A 15,734-nucleotide genomic window follows, 5' to 3' on the forward strand; every position below is an offset into this window, starting at 1 on the left:
AAGCAACCTTATAGATGCAAAAATAAAATTACTAGCATTTACTTGGTGCTTTAGGGGTTTGCAAAGAATTTCATGAACATCTAATTTGAACCTCACAATAACCCCAGGTTATTATTGTATCCATTAAGTATTTATTAAGTATTATTGTGTCCATTCTACAGATGAAGAAACTGAGGCACAGAGTAATTTAATAACTAGCTCACTATGACATAGTTTCTAAATGTCTAAGATCTAACTCTGACTCCAATCCAGTACTCTGTGACCTAGGTGTAGAGAGGGCAAAACAAGGGGCCCCTCTAAAGATTAGAACATCCAACTACACATTCTGCATTCAACTGCACACACCAAGATTTTGAAGACTGGTTCCAGAGGAATGATGGACATCTTTGAGGCAGCTGTTGGCACAGTATACAAAGTTCTAGGCCTGCAGTCAACAAGATCTGGCCTCAGATCTTGAGTAGTAGCTGAGCAATTCATGTAACCTTGATTTGCCTCAGTTTTTTCAACTGTAAAATGTGATAATGTTAGCACCTACTTTCCCAGAGTTGCTATGAGCATTAAATGAGTTCATTGTCAAATGCTCAGCAGAATGTCTGATAGGCAGGAAAATGGATGTCAATGCTTCCTCTCGCCCCAATCTTCTCTTCCTTAAAACAGCAAAGGTTTGTTAGCTTCTAAGATTTCAGAGGAGGCATAGAGTGAAGATACATCCCTGAAATTAATTTCCTCCCTATGCAGAGCTTGCACACAGTACTCCCTTCCTAAGAGGCTCCTAGTCACCAAAAGCCACTTTTCTAAGGCCTCACCAAATGAGAAATCAGAAAGCTTCTGGGGGTGATGTCAGCATTACATACTCCAAAAAAATTTTGGCCATTTTAGCATTGTAAAATAAGGCTGCCCTTCACCGACAGTTTTTCTTGTTCTAAGATCCCAGGAGTCTAGTCAGGATGATTTTCTGTAGTTGAAGATTTAGGCATGTCATTTTTATTCTGACCCAATTTAATTTCACTGCTTTTCCCTCTTTCTTATAGTTACTGGAGCATCTGGAGTACCTGAGAACAATCCTCCTTGCACCGTGAACATCCCTATTGCTCCTATTCACAGCTCAGCACAAGCTATGTCCCCCACCCAGAGTATAGGACTGGTGCAGTCCCTGCTTGCTAATCAGAATGTGCAGTTGGATGTTCTAACCAATCAGACCACATCCGTAGCCACAGTTGACCATGCCACTGAGAGTGCCATGCAGTATCCGGTCCCCAGCCGCTATTCCAGTCCAGGACAAGTGATTTTTGGAGGAGTAGAAATGGGACGAATGCTTCAGGCGCCTCCCCAGCTCTCCCTCCCACCCCCAGGAGCCATCCAGTTGTCTATGGGGGATCATGGAGACCGAGAACATGAGCATCTGCAGAAGGCAGCCAAGGCCCTAAGGCCGGTGCAGCAGATGGCCACAGAAGGGGATGCTGTGGTCTTCACCACTCCCCAGGAGATCCAGATGAATAAACTGAACCCCCCACCCCCATACCCAGGGACCATCCCTGCTGCTCCTACCACTGCAGCCCCTCCCCCCCCACTACCTGCACCTCAACCCCCTGTGGATGTGTGTCTGAAGAAAGGAGATTTCTCTCTCTTCTCATCTTCAGGACATTACCAGACACCTCTTGGCTATGAGAGGATCACCACCTTCGACAGCAGCGGTAATGTAGAGGAAGTATGTCGGCCTCGGACCCGGATGCTGTGTGCTCAGAACACATACACCCTTCCAGGTCCTGGAAGCTCAGCCACCCTGAGAATCACAGCCACTCAGAAGAAGGCCCCACAGCCCTGCTCCAGCGCCACCCTCAACCGACTGACCGTGCCCCGCTACTCCATCCCGTCTGGGGACCCTCCCCCTTACCCAGACATTGCTAGCCAGTCAGCACAGGGACAAGGAGCTGCCCAGAGACTAGATGGTGGCTTTATCCATGGAACACTACGTAGAAACAACCAAAAGGTAGGTCAGAAGATGGCTCAACTGGCAGATAGTCAGCGAGCTACCCTCCAGCACCCACCGAAACCTAAGAGTAGTGTGGTGACTGCCCAATACCAGCCCCGGCCGCCTGCTGCTCTGTACACCTGTAGCCAGTGCAGTGGAAGTACAAGTGGTGCCAACAGTGGTGGAGGGACCGTGGGTGGTGCCAGTGCCAGCAGTGGCACACCTGGCCTTGGTGGCAGCCTGCGGCCCGACTTGAACTCAGCGGGCAGTTCCCAGCACAGCTCAGTCATAGCGCACTCAGTCAGCGCTTCGCCCTTGGCCTCCCAGTCTTCATACAATCTTTTGAGTCCACCTGACAGCTCTCGTGATCGGACAGACTACGTCAACTCTGCCTTCACAGAGGATGAGGCCCTGGCCCAGCACTGTCAGGTGGAAAAGTCTGTAAGACATGCAACACTGGCTGATTCAACTCTGGGAGTGAAGCGGCCGCCCCCTTACCAGTGGGACCCCGTGTTGGGAGAGGCTATCTGGGTTCCCCAGGAAAGGACAGTACAGAGTTCAGTGCCCAACCCCCTGAAACCACCACCTCTGATGCTGGGTCAGGCCCAGCACCTAGATGGATCCCGAGTGCCCTTTGTTTCCCCCAAGTCTCCAACCAGTCCTACTGCCACTTTCCAAACAGGCTATGGGATGGGAGTACCTTTTCCAGGAAGTTATCACAATCCCCCTTTGCAGGGAACACAAGCTCCCTGCTCCCCTAAAGAAGCTCTGTCCCCAACACAATTTGCACAACAGGAGCCCACTGTAGTACTTCAGCCGGGGTACTCATCCAGCCTTTCCTATTGCCCCTTGCCACCCATGTACCCAGGAAGCAGCACATGTTCTAGTTTACAGCTGCCACCCATTGCCTTGCATCCTTGGAATTCTTACAGTGCGTGCCCACCTGGACAGAACTCCCAGGGCACTCTTCCTCCCAAATCACACTTGGTTGTGGAAAAACCCATTGTGTCTCCACCTCCAGCTGAGCACCAAGGCCACTTAGGTACAGAAGTGATGGTGGAGACTGCTGACAATTTCCAAGAAGTCCTCTCCTTGACAGAAAGTCCTATCCCACAGCGGACAGATAAATTTGGGAAGAAGAACCGTAAGCACCTGGACAGCCGTGCTGAAGAAGGGAATGTTCAGGCCATCACTGAGGGCAAGGGGAAGAAAGAAGCAAGGAGCTTGAGTGACTTCAACTCCCTCATCTCCAGTCCCCGTCTTGGGAGAGAGAAGAAGAAAGTAAAGAGCCAGAAGGACCAGTTGAAGTCAAAGAAGCTCAATAAGACGAATGAATTTCAGGACAGCTCTGAGAGTGAGCCTGAACTATTTATCAGTGGGGATGAGCTTATGAACCAGAGCCAAGGCAGCAAAAAGGGTTGGAAAACCAAAAGGAGTCTGAGGACAGCCAGTGAACTGGAGGAATTCAAGTGCCGGAAAGCTAATGAAAAGGAGGATGGGAGGTTGGGGAGTCAGGGATTTGTGTATGTGATGGCGAATAAGCAGCCTTTGTGGAATGAAGCAACACAGGTGTACCAGCTGGACTTCGGAGGGCGGGTGACCCAAGAATCTGCCAAAAACTTCCAGATTGAGTTGGAAGGGAGACAGGTAAGACTGCTTTAAAAGTGATAGCTAATTTATTTTGGAAAGCCATGTGCAGTCCCAGAAATCTCTTTCACTCTCTTGCCCTCATTTCCTTTAAAAAAAATTTTTTTTTCATTTTACAAAATAAAATATTTTCTCCTATTGCCTATTAAGAAAAAAAGGAAAAGAAAAAAATTATTGTAAGCCCTAAGTATAGTCAAGCAAAACAAATCCCTACATTGGTCATGTCTAAAAAAAAAGTCTCATTCTGTACCCCAATTCTTCTCTATCAAAAGATTTGTCCTCCTTCCTTTCCTTCTTTCCCTCACTTCCCATTCCTATATTTCCTAAGTTACTCATAAGGCCTATTCTGCTGTGGACTGGCTTAGAAACTTTGACCTGTTTCATTTCTGACATAGACAAGTTCCCACTCCTTAGAAAACCTAGTGGCAACTCCCATTTCCAGGGTTCTCCCATACCCATGTAAGTGTGATACATCATTAGCTCTTCTGCATCTCAGACCTACCAAGCTCCAAAGGGACCACAGGCATCTTCCTCCACATTTAGCTTGGACTCACTTTAAAACAGAAATGTTTTACTTCATTTAAAAAAAAATCTTTATGCATAGTGGTTTAAAAACTAGTGTTACAAACTAGTTATTCAAACAGTGTATAGTAATGAGAGAATTCAGACAGTACATGTTTCTTCACTTTTCCTGTCAAAGCAATGAAAAGGCTTCAGTGTATTCATTATCTTTAGTAATACTGATGACTTCTACAAAAGCAAAACCCAAGAATTTTGTTCTACATGCCAGTAGCTGAATTAATGAAATAGGGCCCAAAGGAGACTGTCAATATAAGCAATTTAATAGCTGTCTGAATAACTAATTATCTTTGGTCTGGCAGAGTTCCTTTACATGCTTACTTTGACTGAATGTGATCAAATTCAGATGGTCTGTGAATCCTATTAAACACAGTGAGATTTTACTTAAAGAAACATTTAATGAATTTGTATGTTAAGCCATAAGTTATAAAACATTTTTCTACCTTGTTACAACCTTTTTATTTAATTAAACTTTCTATACCTAGCTGTGTGGCCTTGGGCAAGCCACTTAACCCCATTGCCTTGAAAAATCAAAAAAAACCCTGTAATCAATTAAACTTTCTATCTTTATTAGATTGACTTTTATTTTTTATCTTTTTGCCTTTGTTTTGCTGAATTTTTGCTGAACAGAACTGATAGAACTAATGCTTCTTTGAACATTACATTATTCAGAGGAGAAAATTTTTCAAGGACCAATGAGCAAAAATGAAAGTTTGTCAAACCAACAGAAATAAATGTATTTTGACCTTCTGAAAATCTTAGCTGTCTTTGTTTTTCCCATTTAACTTTTGCCCTGCTTTGTAGAAGGAATAGAAATGCCAATTTATTACAGATGAACTATTTCTATCAGAATTTGGGATTTTTCAGCTCGACTTTCTTGGAGGTCAGGAATAGGATGAACTGTGTTAAGCACTTTCTCTTCAAGTAATAATTTATTTTAAGATTCTGAAAACTTTTCAGCTCCTTGAGGATTACCAGATCTCCTCTTGTTAAGCTATGTTTTTGCCATTAAGAATTCTGTTCAAGATTAAATAAAACAAAAATTACTTTGTATTTCAATGCAATTTTTAAAAATTGGATTGAAAGGCTTCAAGGGACAGTTTTTCTCAGAGGTGTGCCAAGAAATGCATCAAGTTCCTCAAGTGATTGGAAGTCATCTTTTAGGGAACGGAAAGTTAACTATACACAGTAGAAATAAAAGTGGCTTACAAAAGTGTCTTCAATATTAGAGAGGAAACAAGATGGTAATGTGATTAATGATCATTAATGAAGTCAGAGGACAGTTCAGATCTCAACTAACTCAGCTGCAGCCTGTGTGACTAGGAAGAAATCACCTTATAGCTTTGGACCTGTTTCCTAATCTCTTTGATAATGAAGTTTATTTCTTGCTCTAAATCCTATAATTCTATATGTTGGTTTGTTTAGCTTGTAATTTTCTCAGAAGTACTATGAATTTCTCCTGGGTAGTGGGAAGGGAAGGGAAGAGAGAGACAGAGACAGAAATCCTTCCTCATATAACTGGATCATAATACTGTTTTCTGTTCAAACATAGGAGAAAAAAAAGACTGTAATTGCTATTTAATATTAGTTGATACTTAATTTCTGGTTTAAATTTTTCAATAATTTTTCATTTCACTTTAGTTAATCTGTTTCAGATTTTGACTTAATTCATATCTTCTCCTAAATTACCTTTTTAAACATAACATTTATAAAAGTTACAATAAAAAATATATTTGATGGAATATGCTAAAGATTGTTAAGGTGTATCCTGAAGGACAATCCCTCCCCATTACTCTAGCTGACATGAATTGTTGTTTGCAGCCCAAACTAGGCTTGTGCAACTGGGACCTTGTAAAAGAGATCATCCTATCTTCGTAGTCTAGTAGTTCCCCAAGGGAAAGAATGTGGCCTTTGCCTTGCCTCCTCCCCTTTGGGAGGGGTTTTTTCCTTTTCTCACCTTTACTGCACCTATCCTCTCCTGTGCCAAACCCATTTAGGTGGAGAGTCTGCTATCTCCTTCCTTTGTCTTGTTGTCATAAATATGCAAACTTATGTATGAATTGTGTTTAGGTTCCTCATTCATTTCTCATCATAAACCTAATTTTCACATAAGTTTCATGAAGTTGTAATTGCCTGTTTACAAATGTAATAATATCACATCCCAGTTGAAAAATATGTAATGATTATGAGCTAGCAACAAGAGCTAAGTCATTTAAACTCCATGAATCTCTTTTTCCTCATCTGGAAAAAAGAGGGAATTGGACTAGGTCATTCAGTTGAATATTAAGTGCTAAGCCCTAAGACAGTCCCTGAGTCTAGGAACTTGCAATGTAATGGGAGTGACCACAAACAACAGATATGGGAAATAATTAACAGAGGGAGAAAGGAAAAAGGTTTCTCTATAGCAGGTGTGTCTAAATCCACTCCATCAAGTCACCAGAAAATGAAGGTGCAACATCACAGACCAGCTTAACCCTAACTAATAGGGCTTGAAAACTAACACTGTGTGGTCTCTCAGACTGCCGGAATTTTTATTTTTATTTTTTAACAAAAGATAGGCATATAGGAATTGGCTGTTATGACTCATCGTTATTGCAACAGACAGCTATATTGTATGCAGCATTAATTGCTACTTTTGTCACAGGACTTTGAGAATAGATTTCAGGATTTTAGAAAACACCAATTGCAGTTGACATCAACATGTTGCCTGAAAATTTGCAAATAGAATGTTTAGAATATGCAACTTAAAACTTGTTCAAGTGTCTTTCTTGGATTTTTATAAGTTGTACCTACTACCTAAACAAAAATATTCAGCATTTTATGAATATTTTCTGTTCATGATGTCTCTTTTGGGAAATATGTATATTTATGAGTAACTTTTTTCCCATATGAAGCATACAAAAAGTAAACATCTTGAAAACAATCTTTGCATCACTACAACCTCGATCAAATCAGATATAGATGCAGTGCTATCAAAAAAGCAGGCTCATTTAAAATGGCATATTCTTGTTTTTTGTTTAAAAAGTAAGTGTTTTACTATTATACTTTATTACATTATGTTTTATTGTTATACTCACTGGTAACATGAGTTAAATTGTAGTCCTAAGTAAATAAAAATTTTATCTGTGGTCCTCAGCAGATTTTTCTTGGGCAGTGCAGCCCCAAAGAGCTAAAATGGACATTAATGCTGTAGAAGATGGGATTTTAGTTGAACCTTAAAGGAAGCCACAGACAGAGATGAGGAGGGAGAACATTCTGGGAGTCAGTGATAATGATAATGGAGTGTCTTAGTCATGAAACAACAAGGAAGACAGTTCACAGGATCAGAGTACACAGTGCAGTGTAAGAAGATGTAAGAAGGTGTAAGAAGACTGGAAAGCTAGGAGGGGTCTGGGTTACAAAGGGCTTTGAATGCAGGAGAATTTTGTATCTGATCCTGGAGGTTATAGAAATCCACTGGAGTTTATGGAGTAGAGAGGGTTGACAAGTTATTGCAATAGGCCAGACGTGAGGTTTTGAGTGGTAGCTGTCAGAGGCAGATGATGGGACACAGGCGAATCTGACAGACCTTGGCAATAGACTAGATAGAGGAGAGGGAGTGATGCCTCCAGGATGACTCCCAGGTTGTGAATCTGAGAGACAAGAAGGCTGGTGCTACCCTCTTCTGTAATGGGGAATGGATGTTTATAGTGGGTAGGGTGGGGAGATTAGAAGCATTAGCTCGGTTTTGGATATGTCTAGCTTAATATATCTACTGGACTTTGAGCTTGAGACATCTGAAAAGACAGTGGGAGATTCAAATTTGGTCAGTAGAGAGATTGGAGTAAGATAGGTAGGTAACCTCTAAAGATCCTCCCAGCTCTAAATTTGGGGATAAGCTCTTATACCAAAACAGAAAATTTATATTTATAATTACTACTAGCCCCTTAGTTCAAAAGAAAAAAAATCATTTTCTAAATGACTGTGTGCAATCACTTGCAATAACCACAAATTATTGCAGTAGCATGAGATAGACACTTGCTAAGGACTATGCAGTTGTCATGTAAGCTTTCATCCATCTCTCACAAGGCAAACTCCTGAATATGTCATACTTCAGGAAGTTTTGGTGGTAGGGTCAACTGTAGAGTCACTTGACTAGAACTCAATTTTATTTTTCATAGATCACATAATTAGTGCACTTTGGGTTTGAATTGAATTTTGAAAATCTGTGTTGCAATTTTAACTGTTTTCCTTATTTTCTTTCTTCTCCCTCACTGCCATATCATAGGTAATGCAGTTTGGAAGGATTGATGGCAATGCTTACATTTTGGACTTTCAATCCCCCTTTTCTGCTGTCCAGGCATTTGCTGTTGCTCTGGCTAATGTGACTCAGCGCCTCAAATGATAAAAAAAGGACTCAAAGGAGAAAGAAACACAAAGAAACCTTTTCAATGAAAGTCCAATCCAGAAAATACTGGTGGACCCCAATGATGGGTGTTACAGAGGTGCCTGCAAGGACCAGAAGACAACCACAAACTGGAAAAGTCTTATCAGGCCCCACAGAGAGGCCACTGAACTGCATTTGTTATTGTTTATTTGAGTTTTTAGTATCCTTTTTTTTTTAAAACAAAAAGCAAAATATAGTGCTGGTGTTTGAGAGCAAAGGGCTGGAACCATTCAGTGTTATGTTGGGAAGTGTACTTTTGGCTTGTGGTAATGGTTCTATTGTGTTTGCTGATGTAAAGCTTGGGGGGGGAAGAAGGGGGGAGGGTTGGGAAGTGGGGTGGGGGGAGAACAGGACAACTGTCCTTTAGGATGGACTGCCATTATATCACACTATTCCTTTAAAAAACAAGAAACATACATGTTACTTTTCATTCCTTCATTGCATCCACCTTTTATTACTACCCTAACATTGACAGTAGTGTATAAAAACAAAGCAACTCCCACAGAAAATACTTCAGGTTTTAGGGTGGAGGGAACAAACTGTAATTTCTAAATTCTAGGTTGTTACTACAGAGAGAATAATTGATTACCAACAGTCATTTTGTTAACACACTTTGTGAGAGAAATTTGCTTCTGAAAGGTGGTATCATCATCTGGGATGAATATGATTTACTCGTTGATGAAATTTGATGGGGAAATGAAAAACAATTTTCCAATATTGTTAACAATATTGTATTAACAGTATTGTATGTACATGTAAGTAAGAGGCCTGTTGTACCTCACTGTAGACCAAGGACTACATTCTTCTTTGAATGATGAATGTTTAAGATGAGCTATTTTAGGAGTTATATGAGTTTCTTTCCTAAAAGTAGTTATTTGGCATGATTGACTGAAAGGAGGTGAAGAGGCTGAAATTAGAGAGATACTTGCTGAGTATGTCATACTAGGATACTTTTGGACAGTATGGGTTGGATTATATGGTTACTGAGATAGCTCTTCCAGCTCTGGAATTCTGTGATTCTGTAGTAGGAAGGTGGTGATTTTTCTCAGACTAGTGGTGTGTAACCACTGCCAAAAACCAACTCCAGTCACCTATAAATTAAGATAGGGCTATGCAGAGGATGTTTCTGTAAGTTTTCTATTTTCTCTTAAATTCCAGATATGTCTCTTTATTGCCTTTTTTTTTTGTTAAAGAGAAAGATTTTACCTAAATAATTTTTTTCATGGAAAATATTCTTTATTATTCTTTGCTTCATATAAATTCTAAAATCCCTGAAGTAATTTTTCCATTAGAATGGAAACCCATGTATTTATAAGGGCATATCAAGCAGGATAGTGAAAGATATTAGTTTCACCAAGTTTTGAAAGTCGTCCTGTTGTTGTCCATGAGTAAAGTTACTTATTTGATAATACAGAATATTTTGCTGAGGAATAAAGCCTTTACAAAAATCGGTAAAAGTTAGAGAGCCTTAGGAATTACTGTCAGCTTTCTTAAACTTTTTTCAGTGGATTTCTGTTCCACTTGTTTGCTGCTGTTAAGAAGCTATTTAATAACACCCATCTGGGATTTATTTGTATTCACTTGAATGAAAGCTTCTTAAATAGAAGGACAGAATGGTGGCTGTGTGCATTTTCAAGCAGATGTATCACAAATGCTTTTTAAAGATGATTTTGAGTTAGGCCTTCCATTTGAACCACTGACATAAGTAACATTTTTGCACTTCAGTAAGGACCCTTCCTCCTTTAACTCAAAACCAAGATGACTCTCCATAGCAGAGTGCTGCTTTTTTGTATCACCTTCATCCTGCACCTCTTCTTCCCTCAGGTGGAAGGAGGATTTCTTGGGCAGCGTTTGGGCCCTGAAACCAAGATCTTAACTGATTTTTCTGAATACTCAAGTTTGCTATTGCTAAACAGTGTTCCTAGGAACATGCCAAATGTTAGTTTTAACTTGTCTACTAGTTTAGAATTCTGTATTTGAGTTTTGTTTGAAAACAGACAAGTAGAAAATGTTTTAAAAAGTTAAAATAAGTATGTTCATTAAGCATTTATTTTTAAATTCCTTATTTGGTTTAATGAGCAGAACAAAGCAGCATAAGAATTAGAAATCAAAACTGGCCCCTTCATTGCCGAGAGCAAGCTGTAGTCAACCACTGTGCTCTTCAGGCCCCACCAAACAACAGTGATGTGATTTTAAAAACTTGTGCAAGCTTGCTGGCCAAAGCTGAGTTTAACATTTTATATTACCGACTGGTTTTCTGGTAGATAAGTTCTTCTAGGAAGACTTTAGCAATGTGTTCAGAATTATCTAATTCTTTTATACGTTAGTTTTCTGCAGCCTGATAATGGTTTTTCATTGCTTATTTTTAGTTGTGCAATAATTGTTACAGCCTAGTTTTAAATAATTTAAATGCAAATTCTCTTATTGTCCTAAAGACAAATTATTTATCTTGCTTAATGTAGTAAGTGTTTTTAGGGATTATTTTATTACTATGTACTGGTGAGTTATACCTACTTTCTTATTTATATAAAAAGAGCATCTGTGTAACTAATTATTTGGTAGCAGTACATTTTACTGCAAGAATTGAGAATATGTATAGAAAGATTTTGTTTTCGCTGGACAATTTGCAACTTTTTATAATTTTAAGGAACAAAATCTTAATTAGGCAGTTAAAAAAAACCAAGAATATCTTTGAGTATATTCCATTAAGACAATAGTTTTCTTGTGATGATGTAACTTACCTAGATGTTTTCCTTTTGTGTTGACCCTTTTTTTAAAAAATATAGTGTCTTTTGAGTGGGGAAAAAATGAGAAAATGGGAATAGTAGTGGGGAGAAAATTTTAAGTAATCTGCTTCAAATTTTTTAAAGCCATGTTGACGTAAAAGGATAAAATACAGAATTATAGAATAAAAGCCTTTCTAAATGAGGGTCAATGCACACAGGAATTCTTTAGAATTACTTTTGAAAACCCTTTATGTCATATAAGTTTAGAAATTAGCAAAGTTAATAAGCCTTTTAAGAAATTCTTGACCTGTTCCCCAAAAGACAACTAGCTTCTGCCCCAAATAATTTTGTGTATTTTTAGTGCTTCAGCCTCATTTGAGACCTTGGCCTTGACCAGTGTCTGAATATCAAGGAGCATGCAGTTCGTACTTAGCACCTTCCATATGATCAAGGAAGTGTAAGAGACAGAATAACCTGGTAACAAAATAAAGCATAAATATATATCTCTAGTAACTATATCTAGAGGGTCTTTAGATTAAGGGTGATCCTTTTATTCATAAAAGAATTCTTTTCATCTGAGGCATAATTTGTTATGAAGTTTATATATATGTGTGTGTGTGTGTGTGTGTGTGTGTGTGTGTACAAATATGTGCATGCACATTACATAATCACACATGGATGAAAATTCCTGATGAGAGTTCTAAATTTAACAAAAAGTATTATTCTCAAAAGAATCATTTTCATGAAGAACATAGTTTTTTTATGGAAAGAAGGTGCATAGTTTTGACCTAGAAGCCAATTTAAAGTTTGTTTTTACCCTGATTTCATCAAAGGAAAATAAGATTTTGTGTGCAAACATAACACCTTAAATGTAGATCATCATGATATTGAGACCAATAAAATAAACATTTTTCTGAATTTTGATTGTCATATAAACCAAAATGTTTTCCAGGTTAATTTTTCTTGACTTAGACTTTTGTTAATTGTACAGTGTCCTACAGAATTACAAGCAAAACCTTTTGTTATTGTCTTGTTGTGATAAGATGCAAAGAGCACTAAATTGTGAATCACATTCTAATGATTTCTGATTCTGGCTTTACCTGTTTTCTAGCTATGTGACTTTGGGTAAGTCACTTCAGTATTCTCATTTGTTTAAAAAAAAAAAAAAAGAAGAGGTCCCTTTCAGCTCCAACAGAGTCTTATTTCAAGTGGTATGGTTTTAAGATTCTGTTTCAGTGATTGAAATACAGATTTAATCCAGAGAAATATCTCTTTCCAGGCCTATTAGAGATATCTATGGAATCTAACCATTTCATTTTTAAAAAGTAATACCTTTAACAATTTGTCACTAAGAAAGAATTGATTTGGGATTTTGCTTGCTTTCTAAAAATTTTCGAGAAACCTTGAACCAAAGAGGATGACATAAGAGTTTCCTTCTGATTGCCTCCTGATTGCCTCCTCTGCAAAGACAATTCAACCACTACACCTTATTTATATATTTCCATTGAGAAATAGTGTTATAGAATGCAATATGTGTGTGTTTGTGTGTGTGTGTGTGTGTGTGTATACATATATATATATATATATATACCATGAAGACCCAGAATTCCTGAAATATTCTCTCCATTGTTACACCAGCTTTTAAAAGGATTCTTTTCTTACAGAAGCTTCAAAGAATGAACTTTAAAAAGTTTTTCACTTGGCCATGTAAATGTTTGTTAAAAGGCTAGTCAAGATAAGTTTTTTCTTGATTGAGTTTATAAAATTTCATAATAGCACACAATTCATAACTTTCCATTACATGTTTTAAGTCCCTGCCTTATAGAAAACCTTAGAGGTTTTCTCTTTCCAAATATCTATCTATCTATCTATCTATCTATCTATCTATCTATCTATCTATCTCTCTCTCTCTCTCTCTCTATATATATATATATATATATATGCACATATGTATGTGTGCATATATATATATATATATATATTTGTTCACTTTCATTTTTTTCTTGTAACTTTCTTTGGGGGTGGGGGTGGGACTTTAAGAACTTGTTGTTTGTTGTAGATAAAAATATTTTTAGTATTGTGGAATAGCATGGGTATGCATTTGACTGAAAAAAGGCACTATTGTTTACCAAAAGGGATATTCTTTGCATTTGTTTACAAATGCATTACTTTGGTACTGTAACTTTGTTCATTATTTCTGAGTTTTTACAGTTGTTTTCGTCTTTTATTCCTTTTTTTTCCCAAACTAAGTGTGCAGTTATGAAGGTGCATAAGTCCCAAACCAAACAAAACCAGCATGCTATTTTCAGTCCCTTGGGAAACAGAGTACACCTGTGCTGTGTTCTCATCCATAATTGTTTAGTATTATATTTCAATTGACTGCCTTGCTTTCTTTTTACTTACTAAACCAAGAACTAATCATTTCCTGCATTACAGTGCGATAAAACTCATCCTAATCTGTCTCTCCTTATGTATTTTGTGTATTAGATTGTGAAGAAAGTATCCTAGAAAGTATTAATGGTTTCCATTTTAAAAGATGTGGTTGTCTAAATTCTTTACTGTCTTTATTATTGAGATGGATCAATTGCCCTTTTATTTCCTTGATGATTTGGAGTTGTAAGAGTTGTCCAGCTGTTGCTTAATAAAATTTTGCAGAATAGAAAAATCAGTATCCATAGAATTGAGATGCTTTTTAATGTCTTAAATCCTTTTAAAATAGAGCACTATCTTTCTTGAAATTTCTTGAATACCTAATGACTAACTTTCTCATATATACTGAATTTTGTGATTACATTTTAAGCCATTGAGAACCATACCTACCATCATTCCTATGGACCTTCAAAACTTGCCATTAGGCTATAAATTCCTAGAAGAAAGAACCATGTTAGGTTTAGGGTTTGAGTAGGAGGCTTTTTAGAGGGATGGGAGTTGATAAAGATAAGATTCTGTGGTCTAAAGAGCATCTAATATTGGTGTTCTTAAACTTTATTGTGCCATAGATCCCTTTGGTAGTCTGATAAAACATGTAGCCTCAGAATAAGGAAAGAAAAAGAAAAATATATAAGATTACCAAATAAACCCATTTTATTAAAATACTGTTATGAAAATATTAGAAAAACAAGTGAATATGGACCCAAATTAAGAGCCTTTGATAGGGGCGGCTAGGTGGCATAGTGGATAAAGCACCGGCCCTGGAGTCAGGAGTACCTGGGTTCAAATCTGTTCTTAGACAAATAATAATTACCTAGCTGTGTGGCCTTGGGCAAGCCACTTAACCCCATTTGCCTGGCAAAAACCTAAAAAAAAAAAAAAGAGCCTTTGATAGAACATATAAACACTTAACTGGCATATTTTTGAAAATTTATATTCTTCTGTTTTTTAAGTCATAGGCAATGATTAAAATCTATTTTCCCTTTGCTATAATTCCTTTAGGTTATATAATTTATTTGATGTACATTTTCCAGTATCTGCATATATTTTAGAGACATTCTTATTTTGACTTTAAAGGAATCTATTTTAGGATGTAAGGAGAATACTACCTATTGCATTCTCCCAATTGTACACATATTCCTTTTGTGAGGTTCAGACATACTATTAATGTAAATAGGATCCATTCATCAAGTAGTTTTTTTGCACTAAGAAAAACTTCTAAGTCATTTCTAGTATCCTGTTCTAGGATCTTTTGATACATTGTGATGCTTGTCCTTGATTATTGAAGAAGACCACATCAGGGAGGTGATGCCATGACAAGCACATGAATTGGATTTGAGTGAGAGGAATGCTGTGCTTAGTCACCAGCCTCACTTTCTCCTCCAGAGTTATCTGGGTTTTGTAATCAGATACGGATCAGGATGACTGGAGATGACCTGGGTTGCAAGACAGGGTTAAGTGACTTGCCCAAAGTCAAATAGCTAGTAGGTGTCAAGTGGCTGAGTCCAAATTTGAACCCCAATCCTCTACTGCACCACCTAGCTACCTAAAAATAACTATGAGGCTGTAACCCTGTTCTTCAATGATAGTAGTTAGAGAGGTAATTTCTACTTTTAGATGTTAATATCATTATCATGCATTCTCAATAGAAATCAAAGGAAATTTTATAGCAAATTTTGTAGCCATAAAGATCTGAATTTCCTCATCTGAATAAAGTAGCAAAGAAGAATACCAAAAAAACATAGTAATTGAAAAAAGAATGAAGAGATTTGGTCCATTGTTGAACTGAATGGATTTGTAATTTAGTTCTCCAGCTACTCAATTGGAATCAGTCTAAGATAAGGAAATGTTGACAAATTCTCTTTTCCACAAAGAAGTTATGCATTCTATAGAAATGACACATTATAATTTGAATCTAGTTTGGATTATCTTTATAACCTTAGAACTACAGACA

General features: G+C 37.8%; 1 protein-coding gene across 7 annotated transcripts in view; it reads left to right on the forward strand.

Moving 5' to 3' along the window:
- TULP4 (TUB like protein 4) overlaps window positions 1-8,924 on the forward strand; it is a 228,634-nt gene extending 219,710 nt beyond the window's left edge. For all 7 annotated transcript variants that reach the window (XM_074187931.1, XM_074187933.1, XM_074187932.1 and 4 more), the window contains 2 exons: window positions 1,032-3,619; window positions 8,466-8,924. In XM_074187931.1, the coding sequence (XP_074044032.1) occupies window positions 1,032-3,619; window positions 8,466-8,582 (2,705 nt within the window). In that variant the 3' untranslated portion in view covers window positions 8,583-8,924. The remainder of the gene's footprint in view (window positions 1-1,031; window positions 3,620-8,465) is intronic.
- The last annotated feature ends 6,810 nt before the right edge of the window (window positions 8,925-15,734 follow it).

The sequence above is a fragment of the Macrotis lagotis genome, chromosome 5 (assembly GCF_037893015.1).
Source record: "Macrotis lagotis isolate mMagLag1 chromosome 5, bilby.v1.9.chrom.fasta, whole genome shotgun sequence".
Lineage (NCBI taxonomy): Eukaryota > Metazoa > Chordata > Mammalia > Peramelemorphia > Peramelidae > Macrotis > Macrotis lagotis.